The sequence below is a fragment of the Doryrhamphus excisus genome, chromosome 9 (genome assembly GCF_030265055.1).
Source record: "Doryrhamphus excisus isolate RoL2022-K1 chromosome 9, RoL_Dexc_1.0, whole genome shotgun sequence".
Lineage (NCBI taxonomy): Eukaryota > Metazoa > Chordata > Actinopteri > Syngnathiformes > Syngnathidae > Doryrhamphus > Doryrhamphus excisus.
Genome location: NC_080474.1, coordinates 9,802,784 through 9,824,876, shown reverse-complemented (window position 1 = coordinate 9,824,876; position 22,093 = coordinate 9,802,784). Strand labels below are relative to the sequence as shown.

Genomic DNA, 22,093 nt, shown 5'->3' with positions numbered 1-22,093 from the left:
ACTATGGAAGCAGATCTCAAACGATCAAAGATGTTGAGAAGAAGAGTCAGTCTTCAATAAAGGTACAGTAAATAAAAGTGATGTCATTTATTCACTTCATTTGTCATTTAGAATTATATTTGCATTGTTTCTGCATGTAACACTAAACTAGCTTAATAAAAAAAACAGGATACTGCCATGAGCTTAAAAAATGACGACATTTGGGCCAACTAATAATAATAATAAACGTGTGAAGGCATGATGGCATGAAGTGCATCATCTGAGTTTTAATAATTGCAATTACAGTACTCTCGTTTATCTGAGTTAATTGGTTCCAGTCCGTGAAGTAGGATTCCTTAGTCATAAATGGAGTGATATACTGTTCAAACCCATTCACAACCTTTTAAATACCATCTTTAGCATTATTAGTGCGAATTAACACAAACTCAGTATTGTCGATACTTTTTCCCTGTCATTTTTCGGAATCATTGAATGCTTCTGCCTTTAATTATCCCTTGGTATTGACAACGGCGACATTTGCATCGATTATCCCAGTCCTACTTTTGGGGGATTTGTTGATTCTGACAAAGAACTTACTGTGCAGGAGTCTTCCACCACTGTGTATCTGAAGCGGTTGTTTCCCTCTGCTTTGAGCTCCAAGTCATTGGAAGCTTTGAGGACCACGGCCTTCTTCAAGTTGCCTGCCTTCTGGTCCTTATAACCCACGGAGTTCTTGCAGTGGTAGGTGATGGACTGAGAGGCTTCTTTAGATAGCAGGCGGATGAAGGTCATCTGGACGGTGATGGTATTTGCTGGCTGATCTTCGTTCCCATAAGTGAACTACAGAGACATATAAAATCGATGAGACCAACATTCTTTCGTCACTGCCATTCATCCCATCTGACCATCATCATTGTATTGGATCTCATTACATTTTGCCGTACACAAAAAAACGCTTCCTCAACCAACAATGCACTCAGCTGTTTATTGCTCCCATTCATGGCTGTTGCGTGCGTGACGCTCAAGACTCATTTATTGGAACCAGCATTCTTAAGTCTCAAACTAAATACACAAATAGACAGTGCTTCTCAAGGCGGGAGCTTTCAGTGTCTGTCTGCAAAGGCATGGTATTCATGCCTGAATGATACACAAGCCAACAGCTAGGTGGCAGCAGTGCTCTAACTAAATCAACCCAGTAAACCAGGAGTGTCCATTTTTGTTTTTTATCTACATTTTACAAATATTTCAACTTTCATTCATTAATTTTCTACCGCTTATCCTCATGCGGGATGCTGGAGCCTATCCCAGCTGTCTTCGGGCGAGAGGTGGGGTACACCCTGAACTGGTTGCCAGCCAATCACAGGGCACATATTGACAAACAACCATTCACACTAACATTCATACCTATGGACAATTTGGAGTCGCCAATTAACCTAGCATGTTTTTGGAATGTGGAAGGAAACCGGAGTACCCGGAGAAAACCCACGCATGCACAGGGAGAACATGCAAACTCAGGGATGGAACTGAACTCGGGTCTCCTAGCTGTGTGGCCTCTGCGCTAACCACTTGTCCGATGAGCAGCCCACTTTCCTATGTGTTGTTTCTTATATTATCATCCCTCTTAGAACCGTTACACATTGTTATATACATATTTCAACACTATGCTTGGTTCAAATGTGTGCGCTCACATATGTTCCTCTGTTGATGTCAGCTCCGAACCACACAGGTTTGTTCCTGGAAGAGCTCCACCAATTTTTACGAGGTATGCTGGATGGGTTGGCTGAGATGCAGGTCTCTCCGGTGTCCAGGTTGCAGTAGACTTTGATGGCATCCTCTGCACTGCCTTGGTTTGGATCCACCCAGTATTCTCCTTCATGCAGAAAAAGAAGCAAAAATATGAGTGGTCACACTTAGTTTGTTCTATGCGATCTATTCAGTTAGGACGACACTGCATCATACTCATCGAGGCTGGTGGGGCACTTTTTTGGTGTTTTAATGTTTTTAATGTTAGTAGGTAATTAAGTGGTAATACAGTCGAATATAGCATGTCATTGTTTACGCCAAATTATTCAACCCCACAGCCTTTACTATAACAAACCAATTTAAAATACTTCAATCCATGTCATGTGTTATCCTTCCTCACTCACCACTCTTCTTCATGGGGTAGCATCTCTTGAGGTCATCACAGGTCCTGGCTGGATGTTTCCTGCTGCCATCTGGGCTCTTCATGCTGTCAATCTGGCTGCTCAGGGCTTTCAGGGTGGCCTGGACACCAGGGTCCACTTGAACTACGGTGGAGGAGTTGCTGTTGGGGAGGGCCTCATCCTCGCTGAACTCTGGAGGAGGGGGGGGTGCATCTTCATAATCGTGAGGGCCTCCAAACAGATCGTCCATAGCTGCCACGGGAGGTCCTGGTGGTCCGGGGGGACCTGGAGGACCTGGTTCTCCTGGAGGGCCCTGTTTGTTAAAAAAATAGTTATGATTACAATCCAGTTTGGAGAGCAAGAGAGACATAAAAAACAAAACAAACATCTGTTGTAAAGATGTTGAGTGAATTAAAAATAATGGAGTTTTATATTTGATGTTTCCAGGGCTTCTTTGCTTCATTGTCTATTGCATGGGTGTCCAAAGTGCAGTCTGGGGACAATTTGTGGCCGTCAGATGTTTTGTTTTCTTTTTCTATTGGCCCGCAGCACATTCTAATAATATAATTTAACAAGAAAACTTGGTGACATTTGTAAAATCAGCAGTAATTGTACAAAAAATTGGTCAAAATATTAAGGAAAAAAATTACGAAGAAATTAGACCTATTTTTTTTTTTAGAAAATGTGTTAATGTTAATATTACAAGAATAATGTCAAAAAATAGGAATAAAGTTATACCAAAATGTATAAGACAAGGTTGAACAGAGCTGGAATCTAAGTCATAACAAGTCAAACTACAGAATATATTATGAGGAAAAATCATGTCATTTTAGTAACAGAGTTGAAATATTAAATAAAATATACGTTATTTTTAAAAAAGTCATTATAAGAAACAAACAAACAAAATCAAGTTGTAATTTTTGGACAATTAAGTTGGGGGAAAATGTTATAATTTTATGAGAATAAATTCATAATAATTCAAAATTCAAGTTTGGTTTATGAAAATAGTACAAATATTTAGCATTTTAAAAAACAGCAAAAATAGAGGAAAAAAGCAAAGGCTTTTTAACCTACATTACGAAGCTGAGATGCCGTTTTTTTCTTGAAAAACAGCATATATAGTAACTTCTAAGCATATCTAAATGTGTTGCCTTACAACCTTTCATTTTTCACTTTTATGTGTGTGCCCCTTGGTGGAAAAAGTATGGACACCCCAGCTCTGTTGAGCTCATACCTCCGGTCCAATTTCTCCAGAGATTCCACGGGTTCCTGGAGGTCCCATTGGCCCTGGCTGTCCAATGTATCCTTCTTTTCCAGGAGGGCCAATCGGACCAGGTGGCCCCTGAATTAAGATTTAGTATGGAGTGTTACAATTCAGACTAAGAACATTATTCTTAAAAATAACATTGAATATGGAAAAGTGTAGCATTTACCCGAGCACCGTTTGGTCCAATAATTCCAGAAGCTCCCTGTTCACCTGTTGTACCCTAAAAATGAGAATTCCAGATTGTTGGAAGCTTCCCAAGGGCACAGATTCACATTTGAATAGTTATGTGAGCTACAAAATACATCAAATGTGTTTCTTTGGCCAGAAAACCAACCAGCTGTTTAAATGTAACCACAACATGAAGGACTGAAAATGATTGTTATGCTGACTTACTGGCGGTCCAGGAAGACCCTGCAAACCAGTAAATCCACGATGCCCTTTCTGCCCTCTGTCTCCGTGATCACCCAAGTCACCCTTATCTCCTCGTGGTCCTTGGGGTCCCTGAAATGCATGTAAATATCATGTTGGGACTCGGAACAGCAATATTCCCGTTGTTCTATCATCAAGCTGTTGTCAGGTGAAGACTCACCACTAATCCTCTCTTTCCAGCTGATCCAGGAGGCCCAACAGGTCCTCTGGAGCCCTGCAATTGAGAAGAGTAATGAGAAAGGCCTCAGGGACAAATTGCATCTGCCAACACTTCCGAGCTACTTTTTAACACCCAACTCCTTCCAATGTGTCAAGTTCATTCAAGCTCAAACATGCCCACAAATGGCGTTCATCATCTCTTCTTAGTTAACATGTCAAACAAAGCACGTGCTTCTGTCATGGTGAAGTAACCGGGGGAAAAATAAAGTGATACTGTGAAAATCTCTGGGCTTGGGTTGGGCAGTATACCGAGGTTTATTGATGTATTTCATGTAAATATCACGTAGGCTTACATATTTCATCTGAACTTGAATAGTACACACAGTAATAAAATACTTTTTAATGGTTGACTGGTAGAACACAAATTTGGATGCCACGCTGGGAATCAGTTTGGTCTTCCTTCCACTCCATCACTGTGTTATTGTTGGAAAACAATAGAGATTATTCTGTCACGGTCGTGCATTGTTGGCTTTGTGTAGCGACCCCAAGATGCAGAGAACAGGACCAAATGCAGGTAAAAACATTTATCTTAGTAGAAGGATAAAGCACTCAGGTAGGCAGACGGACAAATGATAATGATCTCACCCAGGGACAAACACACACCTGAACTAAATACAAACAGAAATTAGGGACAGGTGTGGGTGATGAGGATAACAAAGGAAGACAAGGCAATGCAGGAAGTTACATACAAAGGGGGAGTGTCCAAACAGAAACTAAAGCCCAAGAAGGTAACATAAACCAAACTGCAATGCGGGAGCCTACACAGGACGTGACATATTCATTCATTCGTTCATTCATTTTCTACCGCTTATCTTCACGAGGGCCGTAGAGGGTGCTGGAGCCTATCCCAGCTGTCTTCGAGATTATGACTATTTTAATTTTATTCAACTTGAATTTACATTTGATATTCAGCTGTCTATTTTCAAACAGAGTAGGCAGAGCAAACCCTAAGCAAAGTGGCACCCACGGCAACACCCCCACATCCTTACTAAAAACAACAGTGACGTTGTCTGTTCCTGTAAACATTGTGAAATTATCTTGTTTTGACTTCACTTTGCAGAAAATGGTGGTATATATACTGCATGTCATTTATCGCCACTCAGCCAAAAAGTACCAGGATATGGCGATTTGGTTTACTCTGGACAAACAAGTTGCAGACCCTACGGAGACTGTTGTGTTAGTTAAAATGTTGTTTGCAATACTTGCACAATACATCTGAACTTTGAGTTGATATTGGATGAACACCATTATCACAAGCAACTTGCGCAATCATTGAAGTATGGCATTTTGCCAAAAACCTAAGCCACTAAATTGTAAACCACAACATCAGTTTGGTTTTGGGTTTAGCTCATAAGAGAGCAGCGAGAGCTTAACAACTTACAAACAATTCAAGACACATTTGTAAGCAAGGTTTACTTACAGCTTGTCCCCTTTTTCCGGCATCTCCAGCTACGCCAACAGGACCCGGGGGACCAGGAAGTCCTTGTGGACCAGCCAAGCCCTCTGGACCAGGATCTCCTCTGTCACCCTGTAGAAGTATGAACAATCAGCTAAAGCAACATATGACTTCCATCTTCTTTAGGGTTTACCCTCTGTCCAAGAACACCCTCTTTGCCTGGTGGACCATCAGAACCAGCAGGACCCTAAGTAGGAAAAACAAACATTAAGACACCAGGAACACCATCAGAGTGACAATTTCAGGCATTTCTCAGGCATGACTAACATCAGGACCAGGATCACCACGAGGTCCGGTGGCACCTGGAACACCAACTGGTCCTGGGGGGCCCTTATCTCCAGTTGCTCCTGTGGCTCCTTGTTTTCCTGGTGGACCCTAAAAGTAAAACATGAAGAAAGGCCGGAGTGATGTAGATTGACCCTTATATGTGTTCGAGTTGTATTGGAGATCTGGGACTTAAACTGATACTGACTGCTGGTCCTGGGAGACCTGGCATCCCCCTTTCTCCTCGCACACCTGGAAGACCCACAATGCCCCTCTGGCCTGTGGTTCCTGCTGGGCCTGGAGGACCATCAGGACCCTGAAACCAAGTTCACATAACAGGAAGTTAATATTGTGTGTTATGTGTTAACAATTTGAGTCAAAGAAGAATCTACAGCAGGGGTGCTCATTAAGTCGATCGCGAGCTACCGGTCGATCGCGGAGGTGGTACTGGTCGATCGCTGGTCGATCGCGGCGTGACATTAAAAAAATATCATCCTCGCATCAATGCCGTCACTTGATTGATATACAGGGCAGCCATTCAGATGACAACTGAATGTTGCCCTTCGGGTGACCAATCAAATCAAACAACGTCTCTAAGTGCAGCAGAACTTACGATGTCAGCCTATCATCCATTACCGTTACTTGATTGACATACAGGACAACCAGTCAGATGACAACAGAATTTTGACCTTTAGGTCACCGCTCATGCGTAAACAACGATGCAAAGTGCTAAGCTAGTCGGCGAATTGCGAGATTTTAAGCCCTCGCTAAAGTTTATGGTCACTAAAATGAGTGAAGGAGCTGGACCAAGTAAAAAGGCAAAAACTGGACCAAGTAAAAAGGCAAAAACATATCACTTCCATACGGATATGGAATATTATACGGATATTGTGATACGGATATTATCCATGACTGATAAACATTTGGAAGTGTGCTTGAGGCTGGCTATCAGCAGCTACTGTCCGGACTATGCATCCCTGGCTGGTTCAATTCAGTGCAAGTCATCAAAGTAAACTCAGGTAATTACAAAAAAATTTAATAGTTAATTATGTGTGTTTTGCAATATTGGCTCATTTGGTTATGTAAGGTACATCAACATACATTGTACGTACAAATAATCCTCAATACATTTGAAAATAAATAGATGTTTTGCATTTTTGTAGTGGGTAGATCATTTTGACTCGGTCATTTTAAAAGTAGCTCGCATGCTGAAAAAGTGTGAGCACCCCTGATCTACAGTATATAATATATCCACTGTGACTTATCATGAAATAATTCATTTAAGACTATTGATCAAAAACAGTCTCTCAGGCAAAAGAGTCACTACAACCGTAGGTCCATCCTCTCCGGAATCGCCCTTGTCTCCTGGGCTTCCCGGTGGTCCTGGTGGTCCTCGCTCTCCTTGTCTTCCTGGGGATCCGTGGTCTCCCCGAAGACCTGAAGGTCCCTCTTTCCCAGGAGCACCAAGTGGTCCAGGTTCACCAACTGGACCCTGAGGAGAGCAGTTATTATCTGGATAGTCTACAGGTTTTCCCATTGAGGATGATACTTACAGTTGGGCCTGGTGGGCCAACTCTTCCTGCAGATCCAGGGAAACCAGTGGGGCCCTGGGAAAAAAACATGATATCACTTTTAGAGGATACCCTCACGCTGACTGACACCTTTCTTGTCTATTATGTAACACCTGCATCATAGCAGTTTCTTGATGATGAAACTTACTGGGGCACCCTGTGTTCCTCTTCCGCCTTTTAATCCAGCAACGCCAATTGGCCCCTATAAAGATAATCATCCAGTACAGAGGGACTTACATTGAACACTCATGATCGTGTCACAGATGGGATTTTATCATGTTTGCGACTTACAGGGGGGCCATGAGCACCAGCCAAGCCCTGAGGCCCTGGGGACCCAGCATCTCCTTTCTGGCCTGCTTCTCCAGGCTCTCCTTTGACTCCTGGTTGGCCATCTGGACCCTATGATATAATTGTGGTGTAAATAACATAGATACTTAATCACTCGAAAGCATTGTTATCTTTCATGAATTCCTGAGGTAGGAATTTATGAGTTTCCAAGAATGCATGCATCGATGCATGGGGACTTACAGGTGGTCCAGCAAAACCAACTGCACCAATCGGGCCAGGGTCACCTCTTGCTCCCTGCAGATGATGGCCAATTATTACATTTAACTGCAATAGCTACGGCTACTGAATGTGGAATGTATGCATTTATCAGAGTGACTAAGTATGCTCACAGGTACTCCTCTTGATCCCGGAGGTCCAGCAGGTCCTTTAGGTCCAGGTTCTCCCTAAAATATGTCACATATGTCTTTATAGTAATGTTGCTAAATTGTTTTTGAAGATCAGAACTGTGCGCTTAAAACATTGTACCTTTTCACCACTGGGTCCTGCGGGTCCTATGGGGCCAACAGGACCAGGTGCACCCTAATGGCAGGAAATATTCAAACAATCACAATTACTTTTATAATTTTTTATTATTCTTGATTGTAATGAAAATCTGTGGGTTAGGTGATATGAAGTTGCTCACCCGTGCTCCATCATTTCCAGGCGTACCCTCTGATCCTTTCTCTCCAATGGCCCCCTGTGCAGAAAACAACATACATATAGTTTGTCCATGTTGTCCTAAAGTACTAATTCCCACAATGCTATTGAGTGGAACACAGAACATACAATTGAAAAAAAATGTGTTACTTACTCTGTCACCTTTAGGCCCTGGTGGGCCAGAGATGCCTCTTTCTCCTGGCATTCCCTGAAGACCTGGAGGACCCACATCACCAAGGGCCCCTGGGGGACCAGGACTACCCTTCAAAGAAATTCAGAAATTGTTGGTATATAGTATAGTATAGTATATATGTAGTATATAGTGTATATTGGTATACGCTACAGTGGATATATTATATACTGTAGATCAGGGGTGCTCACACTTTTTCAGCATGCGAGCTACTTTTAAAATGACCGAGTCAAAATGATCTACCCACTACCAAAATGCAAAACATCTATTTATTGTCAAATGTATTGAGGATTATTTGTACGTACAATGTATTTTGATGCACCTTACATAACCAAATGAGCCAATATTGCAAAACACGCATAATTAACAATTAACGTTTTTTGTAATTACCTCCACATTACTCCACATTTCCCTTCTTTGGTACTGCGATGGTAGAATGGCATATGAGGCAAACGCACTTCGAAAAAGACATTGTGAAAAAAAAGTCCACCTCCCATTCCGTATGGAAGTGATATGTTTTTGCCTTTTTACTTGGTCCAGCTCCTTCACTCATTTTAGTGGCCATAAACTTTAGCGAGGGCTTAAAATCTGACGCAATTCGCCGACTAGCTTAGCACTTTGCATCGTTGTTTACGCATGAACGGTGACCTAAAGGTCAAAATTCACTTGTCATGTGATTGGTTGTCCTGTATGTCAATCAAGTAACGGGGATGGATGATAGGCTGACATCGTAAGTTCTGCTGCACTTAGAGACGTTGTTTGATTTGATTGGTCACCCGAAGGGCAACATTCAGTTGTCATCTGAATGGCTGCCCTGTATATCAATCAAGTGACGGCATTGATGCGAGGATGATATTTTTTTAATGTCACGCCGCGATCGACCAGCGATCGACCAGTACCACCTCCGCGATCGACCGGTAGATCGCGATCGACTTAATGAGCACCCCTGTTGTAGAGCTATCAGCTTGTATCTCAGCACGCCCATATAACTGTGATGTTGCAGGGAGCTGGTGCTGGAAAAAACTCTCTGAAACCAAGTGTCCAAGTCCAAGTGTTAGAAAAGTGGTAAAAGCATCATAGGTCCCCTTTAAAAAAGAGTATTGCGTGCATGTGTGAGGACGCTGTATGATTTTACTTACCCAATATCAGTTTCACACACATGTTGCAGCGGCTGAGCACCGAAATGATGCACCAATACAAAGTTTTTTTTCATGTTTTTTTTTGATCAGAGCAGCGTTGGCAGTTGTGCGGTCACTGCACCAAACCATCATAGTGAAAAGAGAGCTGAGCCGGAAGGCAAAACGCTCAATTTCCCAGTCAATCTATGTTCCCAACATCACCTATGGTCATGAGCTTTGGGTTGTGACCGAAAGAACCAGATAACGGATAGAAGCGAGAGAGAAATGAGCTTCCTCCAGAGGGTGGCTGGACTCACCCTAAGAGATAGGGTGAGGAGCTCAGTCATCCAGGAGGGGCTCAGAGTAGAGCTGCTTCTCCTTCACATCAAGATGAGCCAGTTGAGGTGGCTTCGAGTCGTGATGCCTCCCGGACACCTGAGGTGGTCCGGTTATGTCCAGCCGGGAGAAGGCACCAGGGCAGTCCTAGGACACACTGGAGGGATTATGTCTCACAGCTGGCCTGGGAATGCCTTGGTGTCCTCTCAGTGGCACTGGAAGATGTGGCCGGGGACCGGGAAGTCTGGGCTTTGCCACCGCGACAAGGACCCAGATAAGCAGAGAAAAATTGATGGATGAATTATGTCCAAGGATTGAGGTGAAGAATGATTGCAAAACCCCTTTTGCAGTTTTCCCAAATATCTTTCTCCCTCAAATGCTCATCCCGAGCTTTCCCAAAAGACCAATAAAAAACCTACATTGTCACAGATATTGTCCATAATTGTTTAGTGGTACATTAAATTCAAGCTTTCTGCAAGACACTAAAATTGTATGTTGCGCAAAGGTAAGGACATTGGTGATACCTTTGGCCCATCAGGACCAGGTGCTCCGGGGATCCCTTTAGGTCCCTGTAGACCAGTTGGTCCCAGCTCGCCTCTCTCCCCAGGAATTCCACGCTCCCCCTGGAGAAGAAGCCCCAACAGTTACATAGTTTTAGGTTCAAGGTCCACCACACATCTAGTTTTAGTACAGTGCACTCCACCTACCCTTGGTCCAATTTGACCCACAGCACCAAGCTCTCCAGGAATACCCTGAAAGCAAATGCACATGTGGTCAAAACAAAAACCTGCATTGATCAGATTTATAATACATTATAAATATGTTAAATATGTTAAGATGACTTTCAGCATACTCACTTGGTCACCTGGTTTTCCAGGTTCTCCAGGTGGGCCTTGATTTCCTGGTAAACCCTAGTAGAAGAAGAAATGCAGCAAGATCTTACTGGGATCTGGGATTAGTGTGTGATAATTAAAAACAAAATACCTGGAACCCATTTACACCCGGAGGTCCCTGTTCTCCTCTGTCACCTGCCACACCCTGTTGATGGACGAGTATGTGAGTCACATATGATAAGCGTGTTGCTGAAGTATCAATTTGGTATCAATGTGGCATCACTTACTGGTGGTCCTGGTGGGCCAGCAGGGCCAACTTCTCCATCTTTTCCAGGAGGACCCTAAGGCCAAAGAGGCAATAAAGTTGTTATGTACCCTAACAAACATTGCATTGCTGACTGTATAATTGTAACACGTTAATCCTCCCAAAACCCACTTCCATTCCAGGTTACCTACCCTTTGACCTGGCACTCCCGCAGATCCTTGCTCGCCCGTCTTTCCTGGGTCACCCTTTTGAATATAAAACCTTTGGAATTAAAGACTTATGTATGGATGACACAGACTGCTTCAAAGTATGAGACTTACATTAAATCCCTTGGGGCCAGGTACTCCCATTGTTCCTGCTGGTCCTCGGTTGCCAATGGAACCAGCAGGGCCTGGGCGACCATCCTCACCGGGTGCACCCTAAACAACCGGCAAACCGTACTTTTTATCAACACATATGTATTTGTTGAAATGCCAAAATGGTAATACCAAAAATTATTATTTGGTGTAGATCACATAGGCTTACCAGTGGTCCTGGCTTTCCCTCTGCCCCCTGGACCCCAGGAGTACCAGTAAGACCCTATATAGAGCAGCCCCAATTGTTAGCAACAGAATCATTTGAAACAGAAGTGTTTGAATTAACAGAGATCCAGCTAAATAGTGAAATGTTAGGGTTGTCAGTGTTACCCTTGCACCTGGTAGACCAGGTTCTCCTGTACGGCCAAGATCCCCTAAAGAACCTTTTGGTCCTGGTGGGCCTGATATTCCACGATCCCCTTGAGCTCCCTGCAGAGCCAAACAAAATACAGATGACATTATTAAATTTGCAAATACATAGCACAGTCTCTCACAAGTCGGGTTGACTGTTTTTGAAGTTGATTAACCTGAAGGTAGTTGTTTCAATGATTTGATTTGATTTGACGGACAATATGAACCAAATACAAAAAGTTAGTGGTTTGGTCCACAGCATATCAGTAAAGAGGCAACCATGTAAGAAATTTGAAAATATTCCCATTGGAGAGGATGAGATCAGAGGATATTTACATTTTGAAATGAATAGTAATCAAATACCAAAAGAGTTGTCGATTAATTGGATAAGTGATAACATTTTGCAGATTTAATCACAAATATCTTGAATTACACGTGTAATAAGATTAAGGAATAAATAACTGTACCTTAGGTCCGGGTAATCCATCAGCACCAGGGAATCCCCGATTTCCTGGGGCCCCCTGAGAACGGAGATGAGTCAGATGTTTATTTTCCGCATTTTTATACGATTAGGATTCAGACAAGATCAGTGAAATGAATCAATCATCATGTGACTGTAGTATAGTACTAAAACAAATTCCTTTATATCATTAACATCTATCTAAAGTCCAGATCTGGAGTTTTTGGTTCTCTATTATAATTCCAAATACAAGCACCACTAAGAACCACACATAGATGATTAACATGATTCAACAAGGTGTTTGGATTAGCAATTGTTCTGGGACCAAATCACTGGTTTATCATTTTGGGGGGTGACTTACTTAACTTAAATTATGATTTGACAGGAACCTTAATGTACACATCTTCGACTAGTGAAGGTTATAAAAGGAGGACGAATGATAACTTACTCTTTCACCAACGGGACCAGGAGGGCCAACAGTTCCAGGGTCTCCACGATGCCCCCGCTTCCCTTCCTCACCCTGGGGTCCAATCACTCCTTGGGACCCTGGAGGACCCTAATAATGAAGAATGTAACATTCTCTTACTGTGAAATTGTACATGTATGAACCTATATGCTGTCATGTATGTGATTATTATCCTACTTGTTCTCCTTTGGGTCCAGCCTCTCCTTTAAATCCCGGCACACCAACATCTCCCTTTATCAAAAACAGAATATGAAACACTGCCAACAGTCACTTTGTTGCAGAATTGAAACTGAGAATCAGCATACCAGTTGTCCTTTGATACCAGGCTGGCCGGTGCTTCCTTGAGGTCCTGGAGGGCCAGCAGGTCCCAGATGCCCACCCGGACCTTGTGGACCAAGATTTCCCTGTAGAAAGACAGCATGTCAGTGAAATCTTTTCATAATTATATTATTTTTCTGTTCAATTTTGTCTTACATACCACTGGTCCTTTGGCACCTACACCACCATCCGTACCCATGGGTCCCTTTGGATGTAGAATACAATTTGAGTAATGCAGTCAAAACTTGGATTTGTGGATTTGCTCCAGTGATAAATTATGAAATTATTTACCCTGAGGCCAACTGGTCCAGGTCTCCCTTGATGTCCGGTCTCTCCTCTTTGTCCCTGAGGACCTTCTGGACCACGAACACCAGTGGGACCAGGTTGTCCCTGTGATACAAGTACAGAAGAAGTGGAGAAAACGGAAATGTGCAAACATTATTAAAGACAACATAAAATTTTCGTCATTGCTTTTTTTTCCATCCTTTGTGGATTATTGTATTTAACTACCTTCATCCCTGGTGTTCCTGGATATCCAGGAGGGCCACTGAGACCCAGCGGACCCTGGTTACCAAACATATTACAAGGTTACAATGGACTCAGTTGAAGACAATATGCATTAAGATATATGAACTGAATTTTCCAAATACATACTGAAAATATTGAAGTGAATTCTGACTTACCATTGGACCTGGTTTTCCAATGTTACCGGGTAGGCCACGCTTACCCTAAGAATAACCAAAAACAAACATATAGTTTAAAATATTGTATCTCTTGGCATATGTTGTAATGATGTGTTGCATACCGCTGCTCCACCAGGTCCAGAACGGCCCCTTTCCCCAGGCATCCCAGCAGGCCCCTGTAAACATAGAACGTGATCAGTTATAGCTGTCCTCCACCCAGTGCAGACATGCTCTCAGAGCAAGAAGACGCACTTGTATACAAGATCAAATGTGAAAGGAAATATCAAACACAAACACAATCATTGCAAAATTTATAGATTTTTATCATTCATCTATTAATCTATTTTGTCTTCTTAGAAGTAGAAATTGCAAATCATCACCAAAATGGCATTGGTATAAAAGACACATTGTGACATTCTGTTTCTATATCACAGCATACTGTAAATTTGAGGATAAAAACATAGAAACAATGTTTACCATCGGCCCTGGTGCACCCATTGGACCAGGGGGGCCTGTGGAACCCTGAGGAAGTATGAAAAAAGACAGTTATTGCAACCATGGATAAAGTGTACCATAAATTCACGACTGTAAGCCACTACTTTTTTCACAATCCTGCAACTTAAAACAGCAATGCAGCCAATTTATGGCCAAAGAAGCAAAGTTCCCATGAATAATGAACTGAAAGTGGATGCAAATAACATGTTTTGTGGTCTCATGCAGCAATCGTGTTTTGACCTGAAAATTCTTCAGTAAGTTTGATCAAGTGTAGAATTGTAACAGCTTCTGCTTGAAGATCATGAACTGCAATGCAAAAAAAGGTCTCACATCTCACCCATCTGAACTAATGAGCGACACTGTGAACACCAAGTGCAAGTAGGATTGCAAGGTTTATAGTGTGTCTTGCTGTGTAACGATCCCATGACTATCCCATGTTACAACATAGACACCTGTGGCTTATAGACAAGTGAGACCAATTTACACCCTAAACCTAATAACTGGTTGGGCCATGCTTAGCAGCAACAACTGCAATCAAGCATTTCCAATAACTTGCAATGAGTCTCTTACAGTGCTGTGGAGGAATTTTGGCTCACTCATCTTTGCCTACTTGTTGTAATTCAGCCACATTGTACATGACATACAGTACATAAAATGTATATATGATAAATATCCTACATATACATATCCTAACACATATGCCTGAATTCACATAAGAATGTGACATCAGTGCAAGAAGGTGGTGCGCTCTTAAAACGCCTGAAAACTTGCAGCATGGTGAACACAAGTAGCGTATGATTGTAAGTAGTTACTGAAATTACAACAGGCAAGCAGTGTGCATTATGTGTGTACAGTTTATACTTTTAAAAATGTTTAATAAGTGTGTGATGAGTATTTAGGGCTTAAACCTGCATTGGACATTTAGCGTTTAGCTTGCTAGCTTCTGAGTGAACAATGGCAGAGGCTTCTGGAGGTGAATCTGATATAATAATTACAACAGTCACTTTTATTGTAAATGTTGATCTGAAATTGGAGAACGGCAACATCAAGTGAGGAGGTGATTTTGAAAAAAGAGGGGTATGTGTCAAAAATAAGAATGTTTTATGGGTGTACTCATGCTTGTTCACTGTACAATTACACTATTTAGTGTGTTTACCTTAGACCCAACTGCTCCTGTTTCACCTTTTTGCCCAAGTGGCCCTGCATGCCCCTGTCATGATAAATACTTGAAGTTAAATAGGAGGGAAAACTATAAGCGCAATCAACATGTTCGTTAATACAGAACATGACAATGAACATTTTTACTCACTCTGTGGCCCTTGAGTCCGGGAGGCCCTGGTGTACCTGGAAACCCTCTAGCTCCCTAAAATACGAGTTATCACTGTCAGTTATAACTACAGTTGATATACAATAGATACAACACACGCAACACGGTCAAATAGTAATGTTGGATATCGTACCGCTGATCCCGGGAATCCAACTTCTCCAGCATTTCCTGACTTGCCTGGTTCGCCCTGAGGATGTCATAGTTACACAAGAGTTATTTTGCTGCAAAGGATGCATTTTATTTGCATGTAAAGATGAGTGCTCTGTAGGATGACTTTTATTTTGGAAATTTACTACTACTCTCAGATGTCTGGATACTGAATATAGTGCTGCAATTTTTGATAAAGGTCACAGGCCTGACTTACATCTTCTCCTGATTTCCCTTGAAGGCCCTCGGGTCCTCTTTGCCCTGCTGGTCCCTGAAATGCAGATTGTCATTGCAACCATCTCATAGATACATTTTTGTAACATTTGATAGATGCAAAATATTTTCAAAAAATGATAGTATACCATATGTCCTGGATCACCAACATCTCCAGGAGGTCCTTGTGGTCCAGATTGACCCTTAGTGTACCAAAACAAGCAGTGTTTACAATGTGTCAGTATTTTATTCCATGTTTTTGCAGATAAGTGGACTTACAGGGGAGCCAGTTGGCCCTGGTGGTCCTCTTGCTCCCGCTTCACCCTGAAACAAATATTGTGGTTTCAACAAATGATGACAACAATGCAAAATGTCCTATTGATACAAAATATAACATACATTAACATACATATCCAGTTCTTGTCAGAAGTTTACATACACTGAACCTTTTCATTGATTTTCATCATTGATTTTTATCATTGATTTTGATTATGATTGCAGCTTTGAGTTTCTTTCTGCCTGGATTTAACAGAACTCATTGGATCAAACAATGAAAAAGTCCAAAGAATGAAGAAGGGGAATTGTAGATTCTCACAATTTTAGAGTCATTTCAAAACAACTGATTTGAGGATTATCATTTCAAATAACTACTAACCTACATATGAGTCATTTGGATCTGTCACCACTTTGTTAAGATCTACAAATAGACATGAACAATCTTACTCAGATGAAAGAAAATTGGCTAAGATGTTCAGGAACACTCAGGAACTACCAAGACTTAAGACAGACATTAGCTGGAAATTACTGGAACACGAGTGCCATTGTCTACAGTGTAGCCAGTTTTTCACCACCATGGACTGGTGTCGACCAAGAAAAAAGCTCCTGTTCCAAAAGTGACATCTTCAAGCTCAACAAGAATTTTAAGCTGCCCACAAAGGCAAGTGTAACCTGCCTGGTCCAGCCAGGCCTGCATTTTCCCGGGGCTTCAACCAACGTCCACAGGATAAAGGTTGAGAGCGCTAGCCATCGAGCTTGAAGGTCACAATTTTGTATTGAGTTGTGCAATACTATAGAGCTGCTATACATGATAACCCACACAGAACACTTTATAGATCTTCCAGATTCTGCACCTCTTTCTGCAGTGTTTCCATGGATTTCCTGCTTCTGACCCAGTCTGTTTCATTTCTGTTTCATTGGAGTGATGTTCACCAACATACCTTCACACAGCTGCACCAACTGGGATCTGTTACACTAGTCAAATGAACTATTTTGTCAACAATAGATGTATAGATGTATATTTTCGGCAGTCAAGTTGAGGCTTTCAAAACTAAGCATGATGGTGGCAGCATCATACTATAGTGCTGTTTTGTGTTTGGACCAGAGACACCAAGAAAACCATTGGTAATAGCCTTTGTTGTAAAGGATTGATACCATTTGTAACCACAAGTTCCTGCAGCTGAAAGAGGCAGAGGTACAGGCCAGTCTGCAGTTTGTCAGTGAACACCTGAATGATGCAGGAATGACAAATGATGACTATGACTCCAAGAACTCCATCTTCACTGTCACACATATAGGTGGGTACACTCTTCTTTGCTAAGAACAGAAGAAGCTTTCACCTTGACAGTCATGTACCAAAGAATCTTGGATGAGAACCTGGTCTCAGCCAGAACACTGACGCCAGAACACTGACGATTAGCATGACAACGACATTAAACATATGGCCAAGGCAACAAAGAATAAGCATATTAAGATCATGGTGTGGCCCAGCCCTTTCCCCATAGACAATCTCCAGAGGGCATTGAAACATTGACTTGCAAACTGAAAGTCTTGACTTTCAGAGATTTGGACCTTGTGACCAACTGCAGGAAATGCTTGACCTCTCTGCTTGCCAACAAAGGGTGTCTCCACCAGGCATACTCGGGGCATTGAATCAATCTGTTCATGTTGCCTTACAAGATGGCAGGCTTCATCAGTTCATATTCCACGACAAGGTAGGACAGACAAAAACATTTATGGCCATGGCTGCTTCTAAAGTCTAAAGTTAAACTTCATTGTTGCATTTGTTATAGCATTCTGCAGACATACTTACTCTTGAGCCACTCAACATGCTTTGGGGTCCTGATTTTCCATCAAACCCACCAGCCATCTGCGACCCAAGGCCCTGTAGGTCATTAATCAGAGTTGAAATGTTTAAGGTTTACATTTATACAAAGTACTTTGTGTTGTGCATCTCTAGAATTAACTGTGAGTAGAACTTACTCCTGGGTGACTTGGATGTCCTGGAGGTCCAGGTTCACCGGGCTGTCCTGGAACTCCAGGCTCTCCGTCATAACCTGCAGGGCCTCGGAGTCCCTAAAAAAATGATCCAAAATTTTGATATTCGTTTTTTGACAACAATTGTAGCTATTTGTAAGTGTCTTGATTCTTTAGTTTTATTATCTCTATTTTGTATTTGGAACTAAGGGGACATAACTTACAGGTCGTCCTTTGTTTCCTCTGGCTCCTCTTTCTCCGGGAGAACCAGGGGGTCCCTATTAGATTAAAAACAAAAAGAAAATCAGTGTCCAGACAACTTTTCAAATGGTAGCAGTCCAGATCACTTGTCAATTGCAAATTGAAAAATATTTCCAAAAACTTTTAGCAACATATTTTCCTTACACATGATGTGTAACATTCATGGAGTCAAATAAAAAATAATATAAACGCATCAGGCAAGAACCACCAAGATGCTCACCATAGGTCCAGGACGACCTCGAATACCCGTCACCTATGGAGAAATGATGTGAAATCAGAAAATGCATGTTTTTTCGCCCCCTTTTTTTTTTGGTAAATATGTTGGGAAATTTGAATGAAATGGAATATGATACACACAACTGGGACATCACCAGGTTCTCCTTTCTGGCCCTGGAGTCACAAAGAGAGATAACATTTTAGAATTTCCAACGACAATGACATCACATGTCTTCATAGTAAAATTGCTGCTGCTTACCCTGTAGATTCTACCCCCACCTATATTAAAAGAATAAATGTACACACATTAGTCTTCCATTAACACTAATAGCGTGAATATGATGTTAGTTACATGATAGGACTAGTGTTGCATGAATGGCAATTCGGGACAGTTGTGAGTAAATGAAAAAAATGTATACAGTATTACTACAAAAATGTAAAAAAAACAAGTTGTTTTGCCCCTTATATTTATATTTGTGTGACACTTTTCAAAAACTGAAGTTGTTTTAAGGTAGTGGCAATTACAGGTGGTCCTCTGGTACAACGTTCCATATTACGAAGTTTCCACAAAACTTTGTACTGAGCGGAAGCCTGCCCAGCCACACAGAGGAAGAGTAAGAGATGGATTTTTAGTTACCTTTGTGCACCAAAGGAAAGCAATTACCATATACTAAGTGAAAATGAAGACTTCTAAAACCCCAAGAGACCGGAGACACGGCCACCAATGGTGGCCTCTCTTTTGGTCTCAACCACTTAACTGTCAATATGACCATTTTTCGGGATCAACATTATTATGTTCTAAAAAATGCAAGCGTGGTCATGGATTCTGTGTGCTGTTACAAGTTACATATGTATTATATGTTCCGACTTAAGCTAAAACTTGACTTGACATCATAAGCCTCGGAACGGAACTCGTTTGTAACTTCAGAGTCACCTGTATAGTCATGATCAATACATAAAAAAACAATAATAATTCAAAAAATTGCAACATTGAAAGTAAGAAGTATCAGTATCGTAAAACTTGGTATAAAGTCAAATTCCTTCAATAAACAATGAAAACAAAAGTTGCTGTATCACCCACCCCAAGTTGAAATGTAAAATGAGAGGATTTTTTTGGGGGGGAAATCCATGTTCTATTGCCATGGCATCCCAATCAAAAAGACAAATAACCACAGAACTGCCTGCTCACCATAAGTGCCTTGCCCCCCACCACTGGATGTTTGGCTCTGACAAATAGGACAGCACTCTCCCTCAGGGATGAACATCTTCTCACAGTTGCTCAGCTCTTCACACTGGATATTATCACAGAGGACCTGACCGTTGTCACAAACACAGATCCGGCATGGTTCTGGCTTCCAAATGTCCTTGTTAGGGTACACTTGTCCATCTGCTGAGCAGCTCCCATCATCTCCTGAAACACAGTAGTGGAGAATACTCTTAGGAAATCATATAGCCGGAGAGATCAGTGTGCTTTAGTGGCTCAAAGAATGCATAAATAATATTTGGTTAGCCTGTGCTCACATGATTATGTGTAGTATAAAGTTAACTCTTCAACACTACATATACACAGTAAAGCATACCCCAGCGACTGCAGACACACACAACACTGCAACACGCACATACACAAGACCAAGAAAAAGCTCTGGAAAATGTGATACTTAATTCCAGCCGTTAGACATGACATCATTTCCTTTCAAGGCTTTGTCTCTGAAGTGAATTAATTTGTCCTAAAGAGAAAACCTGAAGCCACTGACAAAAACATATTGTGCTGTAAAAAAAACCTTTTTTAGACTTGAGTAAATGAGTTTCAGCCTTCACCAGTTTCCCCTGGAAACAGCAGGGGGCAGCTCAGAGCCTAACTTCAGGTAAACCAGGTTAAATCATTTAAAAACACATTGTAGAAAAAGGCTGCATTGCAATTACTCCCTGCTCAGCCTCGGAACAACATGTCCTTATTGTCATTAGATGACCTTGAGATGCACTCACAGACACTTATGTGTGGTCTTATGTGTATGTGTGGTCTAAATACGTATACGTACGTACGTAAACATACGTAAACATTCTCATCACTCACTAATGTAACACCATCCATGCAGCCATTTTCTATACTAGTTATCCTCATTAGGGTTGCAGGGAATATGCTGGAGCCTATGTACTGTAACACTTACTGCAAAAGTGCAATTTGGTGCATTTAAGTATGCTCCGAAATCAGAGAAAATACATGAACAGTACATTCAAAACATGTGAACGCATCTTCCATTACGTGGTGTTTACAAACAAAACCCCTCATTGCTTATAATAATGAGGTTGAAGTGTGACTCAAATGTATCTGCTAACACTAAAGAAACAGCTTTTAAAAATGTTTTAGCTTGCTACAAATTTTCAGTTCATTTGGAGCTGTTAATTGTGTCCTGTCATTCATCTTTCTAATCATAAAATGCAAAAAAAATTTGCATATTTCACAAACAGGTGCAAATGATGATTAATTGTGATGAATGAATTTGATCGCTGTGATTAATTTGATCAAATGTTTTAATCATTTGACATCCCTAATGTTAACTCAACAGAGAGTATAACAATATTTAATAACCCTTAAAAAAATGTGAAAGTGAAAGCACAGCGTTTCCATTTAAAAAAATAAACAGTAAAATAAACTTCTGATATGCATTTTTAAACTCGTGAAGTTAACTGACAATTGTGAGAAGTATTACAACAGATTTCTAAAATATATATGGATTATGTTTTTAATAGTACATGTCCAAAAATATCACGCAATATAGGCATAAAAATAGGTGGTCAGGCCTCACAGCTCGGAGACCGAGTTCAATTCTACCCTCAGCCATCTCTGTGTGGAGTTTGCATGTTCTCATGTTTGCATGCGTGGGGTTGGGTACTCCGGTTTCCTCCCACATTCCCAAAACATGCTAGGTTAACTGGCGAATACAAATTGTCCATAGGTATGAATGTGAGTGTGAATGGTTGTTTGTCTATATGTGCCCTGTGATTGGCTGGCTACCAGTCCAGGGTGTACCCCGCCTCTCGCCTGAAGACAGCTGGGATTGGCTCCAGCACCCCCCGCGTAAGCGGTAGAAAATAATTGAATGAATAAAATATCGGATCAAATTGGTATCAGGTTTTTTGCCAATATTGATATGGAAACCCAAGTGAGACCTCATTCATCTGAACTTATCAGTTATCACTAAAAGCTGTAAGTTTAAAAGGGGGCTGCTCAGGGAAGGAGACAAACAGGCAGAGGGAGAACTAAAGCTCACAGAGGATTTGGAAGAGGAGCTGGCAGCCAATGGGCTGTTGGCTGGCAGAACTGACATTCAGTGTGGGCTTTTTTTGGCTCCATTTTCTACTGCTTACCCTGTTCAAGGTCGTGGGGAGCTGGAGTCTATTGCAACTGACTTGGGGTGAAAGGCGGAACAGCCAGAAACAGGAATTGTGAGCTGCTTCACTGACACTTTTGATTTCAAGCCTATGACTTCA

At 41.6% G+C, this 22,093-nt stretch overlaps 1 protein-coding gene across 2 annotated transcripts in view; it reads right to left on the bottom strand.

The window, feature by feature from the left end:
* Positions 1-22,093, bottom strand: part of col5a2a (collagen, type V, alpha 2a) — a 42,332-nt gene that overhangs the window by 1,823 nt on the left and 18,416 nt on the right. For both annotated transcript variants that reach the window (XM_058082645.1, XM_058082646.1), the window contains exons 2-53: positions 19,791-20,012; positions 18,861-18,880; positions 18,743-18,775; positions 18,606-18,638; positions 18,349-18,402; positions 18,131-18,223; positions 17,961-18,032; positions 16,151-16,195; positions 16,021-16,074; positions 15,876-15,929; positions 15,645-15,698; positions 15,494-15,547; positions 15,341-15,394; positions 14,167-14,211; positions 13,812-13,865; positions 13,690-13,734; positions 13,517-13,570; positions 13,298-13,396; positions 13,167-13,211; positions 12,994-13,092; positions 12,866-12,919; positions 12,671-12,778; positions 12,230-12,283; positions 11,742-11,840; positions 11,581-11,634; positions 11,376-11,474; positions 11,247-11,300; positions 11,078-11,131; positions 10,942-10,995; positions 10,815-10,868; positions 10,665-10,709; positions 10,482-10,580; positions 8,468-8,575; positions 8,300-8,353; positions 8,143-8,196; positions 8,007-8,060; positions 7,858-7,911; positions 7,621-7,728; positions 7,478-7,531; positions 7,312-7,365; positions 7,089-7,250; positions 5,967-6,074; positions 5,762-5,869; positions 5,628-5,681; positions 5,459-5,566; positions 3,980-4,033; positions 3,784-3,891; positions 3,557-3,610; positions 3,358-3,465; positions 2,127-2,436; positions 1,668-1,849; positions 577-819 (exon numbers count right to left, since the gene is read on the bottom strand). In XM_058082645.1, the coding sequence (XP_057938628.1) occupies positions 577-819; positions 1,668-1,849; positions 2,127-2,436; positions 3,358-3,465; positions 3,557-3,610; positions 3,784-3,891; positions 3,980-4,033; positions 5,459-5,566; positions 5,628-5,681; positions 5,762-5,869; positions 5,967-6,074; positions 7,089-7,250; positions 7,312-7,365; positions 7,478-7,531; positions 7,621-7,728; positions 7,858-7,911; positions 8,007-8,060; positions 8,143-8,196; positions 8,300-8,353; positions 8,468-8,575; positions 10,482-10,580; positions 10,665-10,709; positions 10,815-10,868; positions 10,942-10,995; positions 11,078-11,131; positions 11,247-11,300; positions 11,376-11,474; positions 11,581-11,634; positions 11,742-11,840; positions 12,230-12,283; positions 12,671-12,778; positions 12,866-12,919; positions 12,994-13,092; positions 13,167-13,211; positions 13,298-13,396; positions 13,517-13,570; positions 13,690-13,734; positions 13,812-13,865; positions 14,167-14,211; positions 15,341-15,394; positions 15,494-15,547; positions 15,645-15,698; positions 15,876-15,929; positions 16,021-16,074; positions 16,151-16,195; positions 17,961-18,032; positions 18,131-18,223; positions 18,349-18,402; positions 18,606-18,638; positions 18,743-18,775; positions 18,861-18,880; positions 19,791-20,012 (4,250 nt within the window). The remainder of the gene's footprint in view (positions 1-576; positions 820-1,667; positions 1,850-2,126; positions 2,437-3,357; positions 3,466-3,556; positions 3,611-3,783; positions 3,892-3,979; positions 4,034-5,458; positions 5,567-5,627; positions 5,682-5,761; positions 5,870-5,966; positions 6,075-7,088; positions 7,251-7,311; positions 7,366-7,477; positions 7,532-7,620; positions 7,729-7,857; positions 7,912-8,006; positions 8,061-8,142; positions 8,197-8,299; positions 8,354-8,467; positions 8,576-10,481; positions 10,581-10,664; positions 10,710-10,814; positions 10,869-10,941; positions 10,996-11,077; positions 11,132-11,246; positions 11,301-11,375; positions 11,475-11,580; positions 11,635-11,741; positions 11,841-12,229; positions 12,284-12,670; positions 12,779-12,865; positions 12,920-12,993; positions 13,093-13,166; positions 13,212-13,297; positions 13,397-13,516; positions 13,571-13,689; positions 13,735-13,811; positions 13,866-14,166; positions 14,212-15,340; positions 15,395-15,493; positions 15,548-15,644; positions 15,699-15,875; positions 15,930-16,020; positions 16,075-16,150; positions 16,196-17,960; positions 18,033-18,130; positions 18,224-18,348; positions 18,403-18,605; positions 18,639-18,742; positions 18,776-18,860; positions 18,881-19,790; positions 20,013-22,093) is intronic.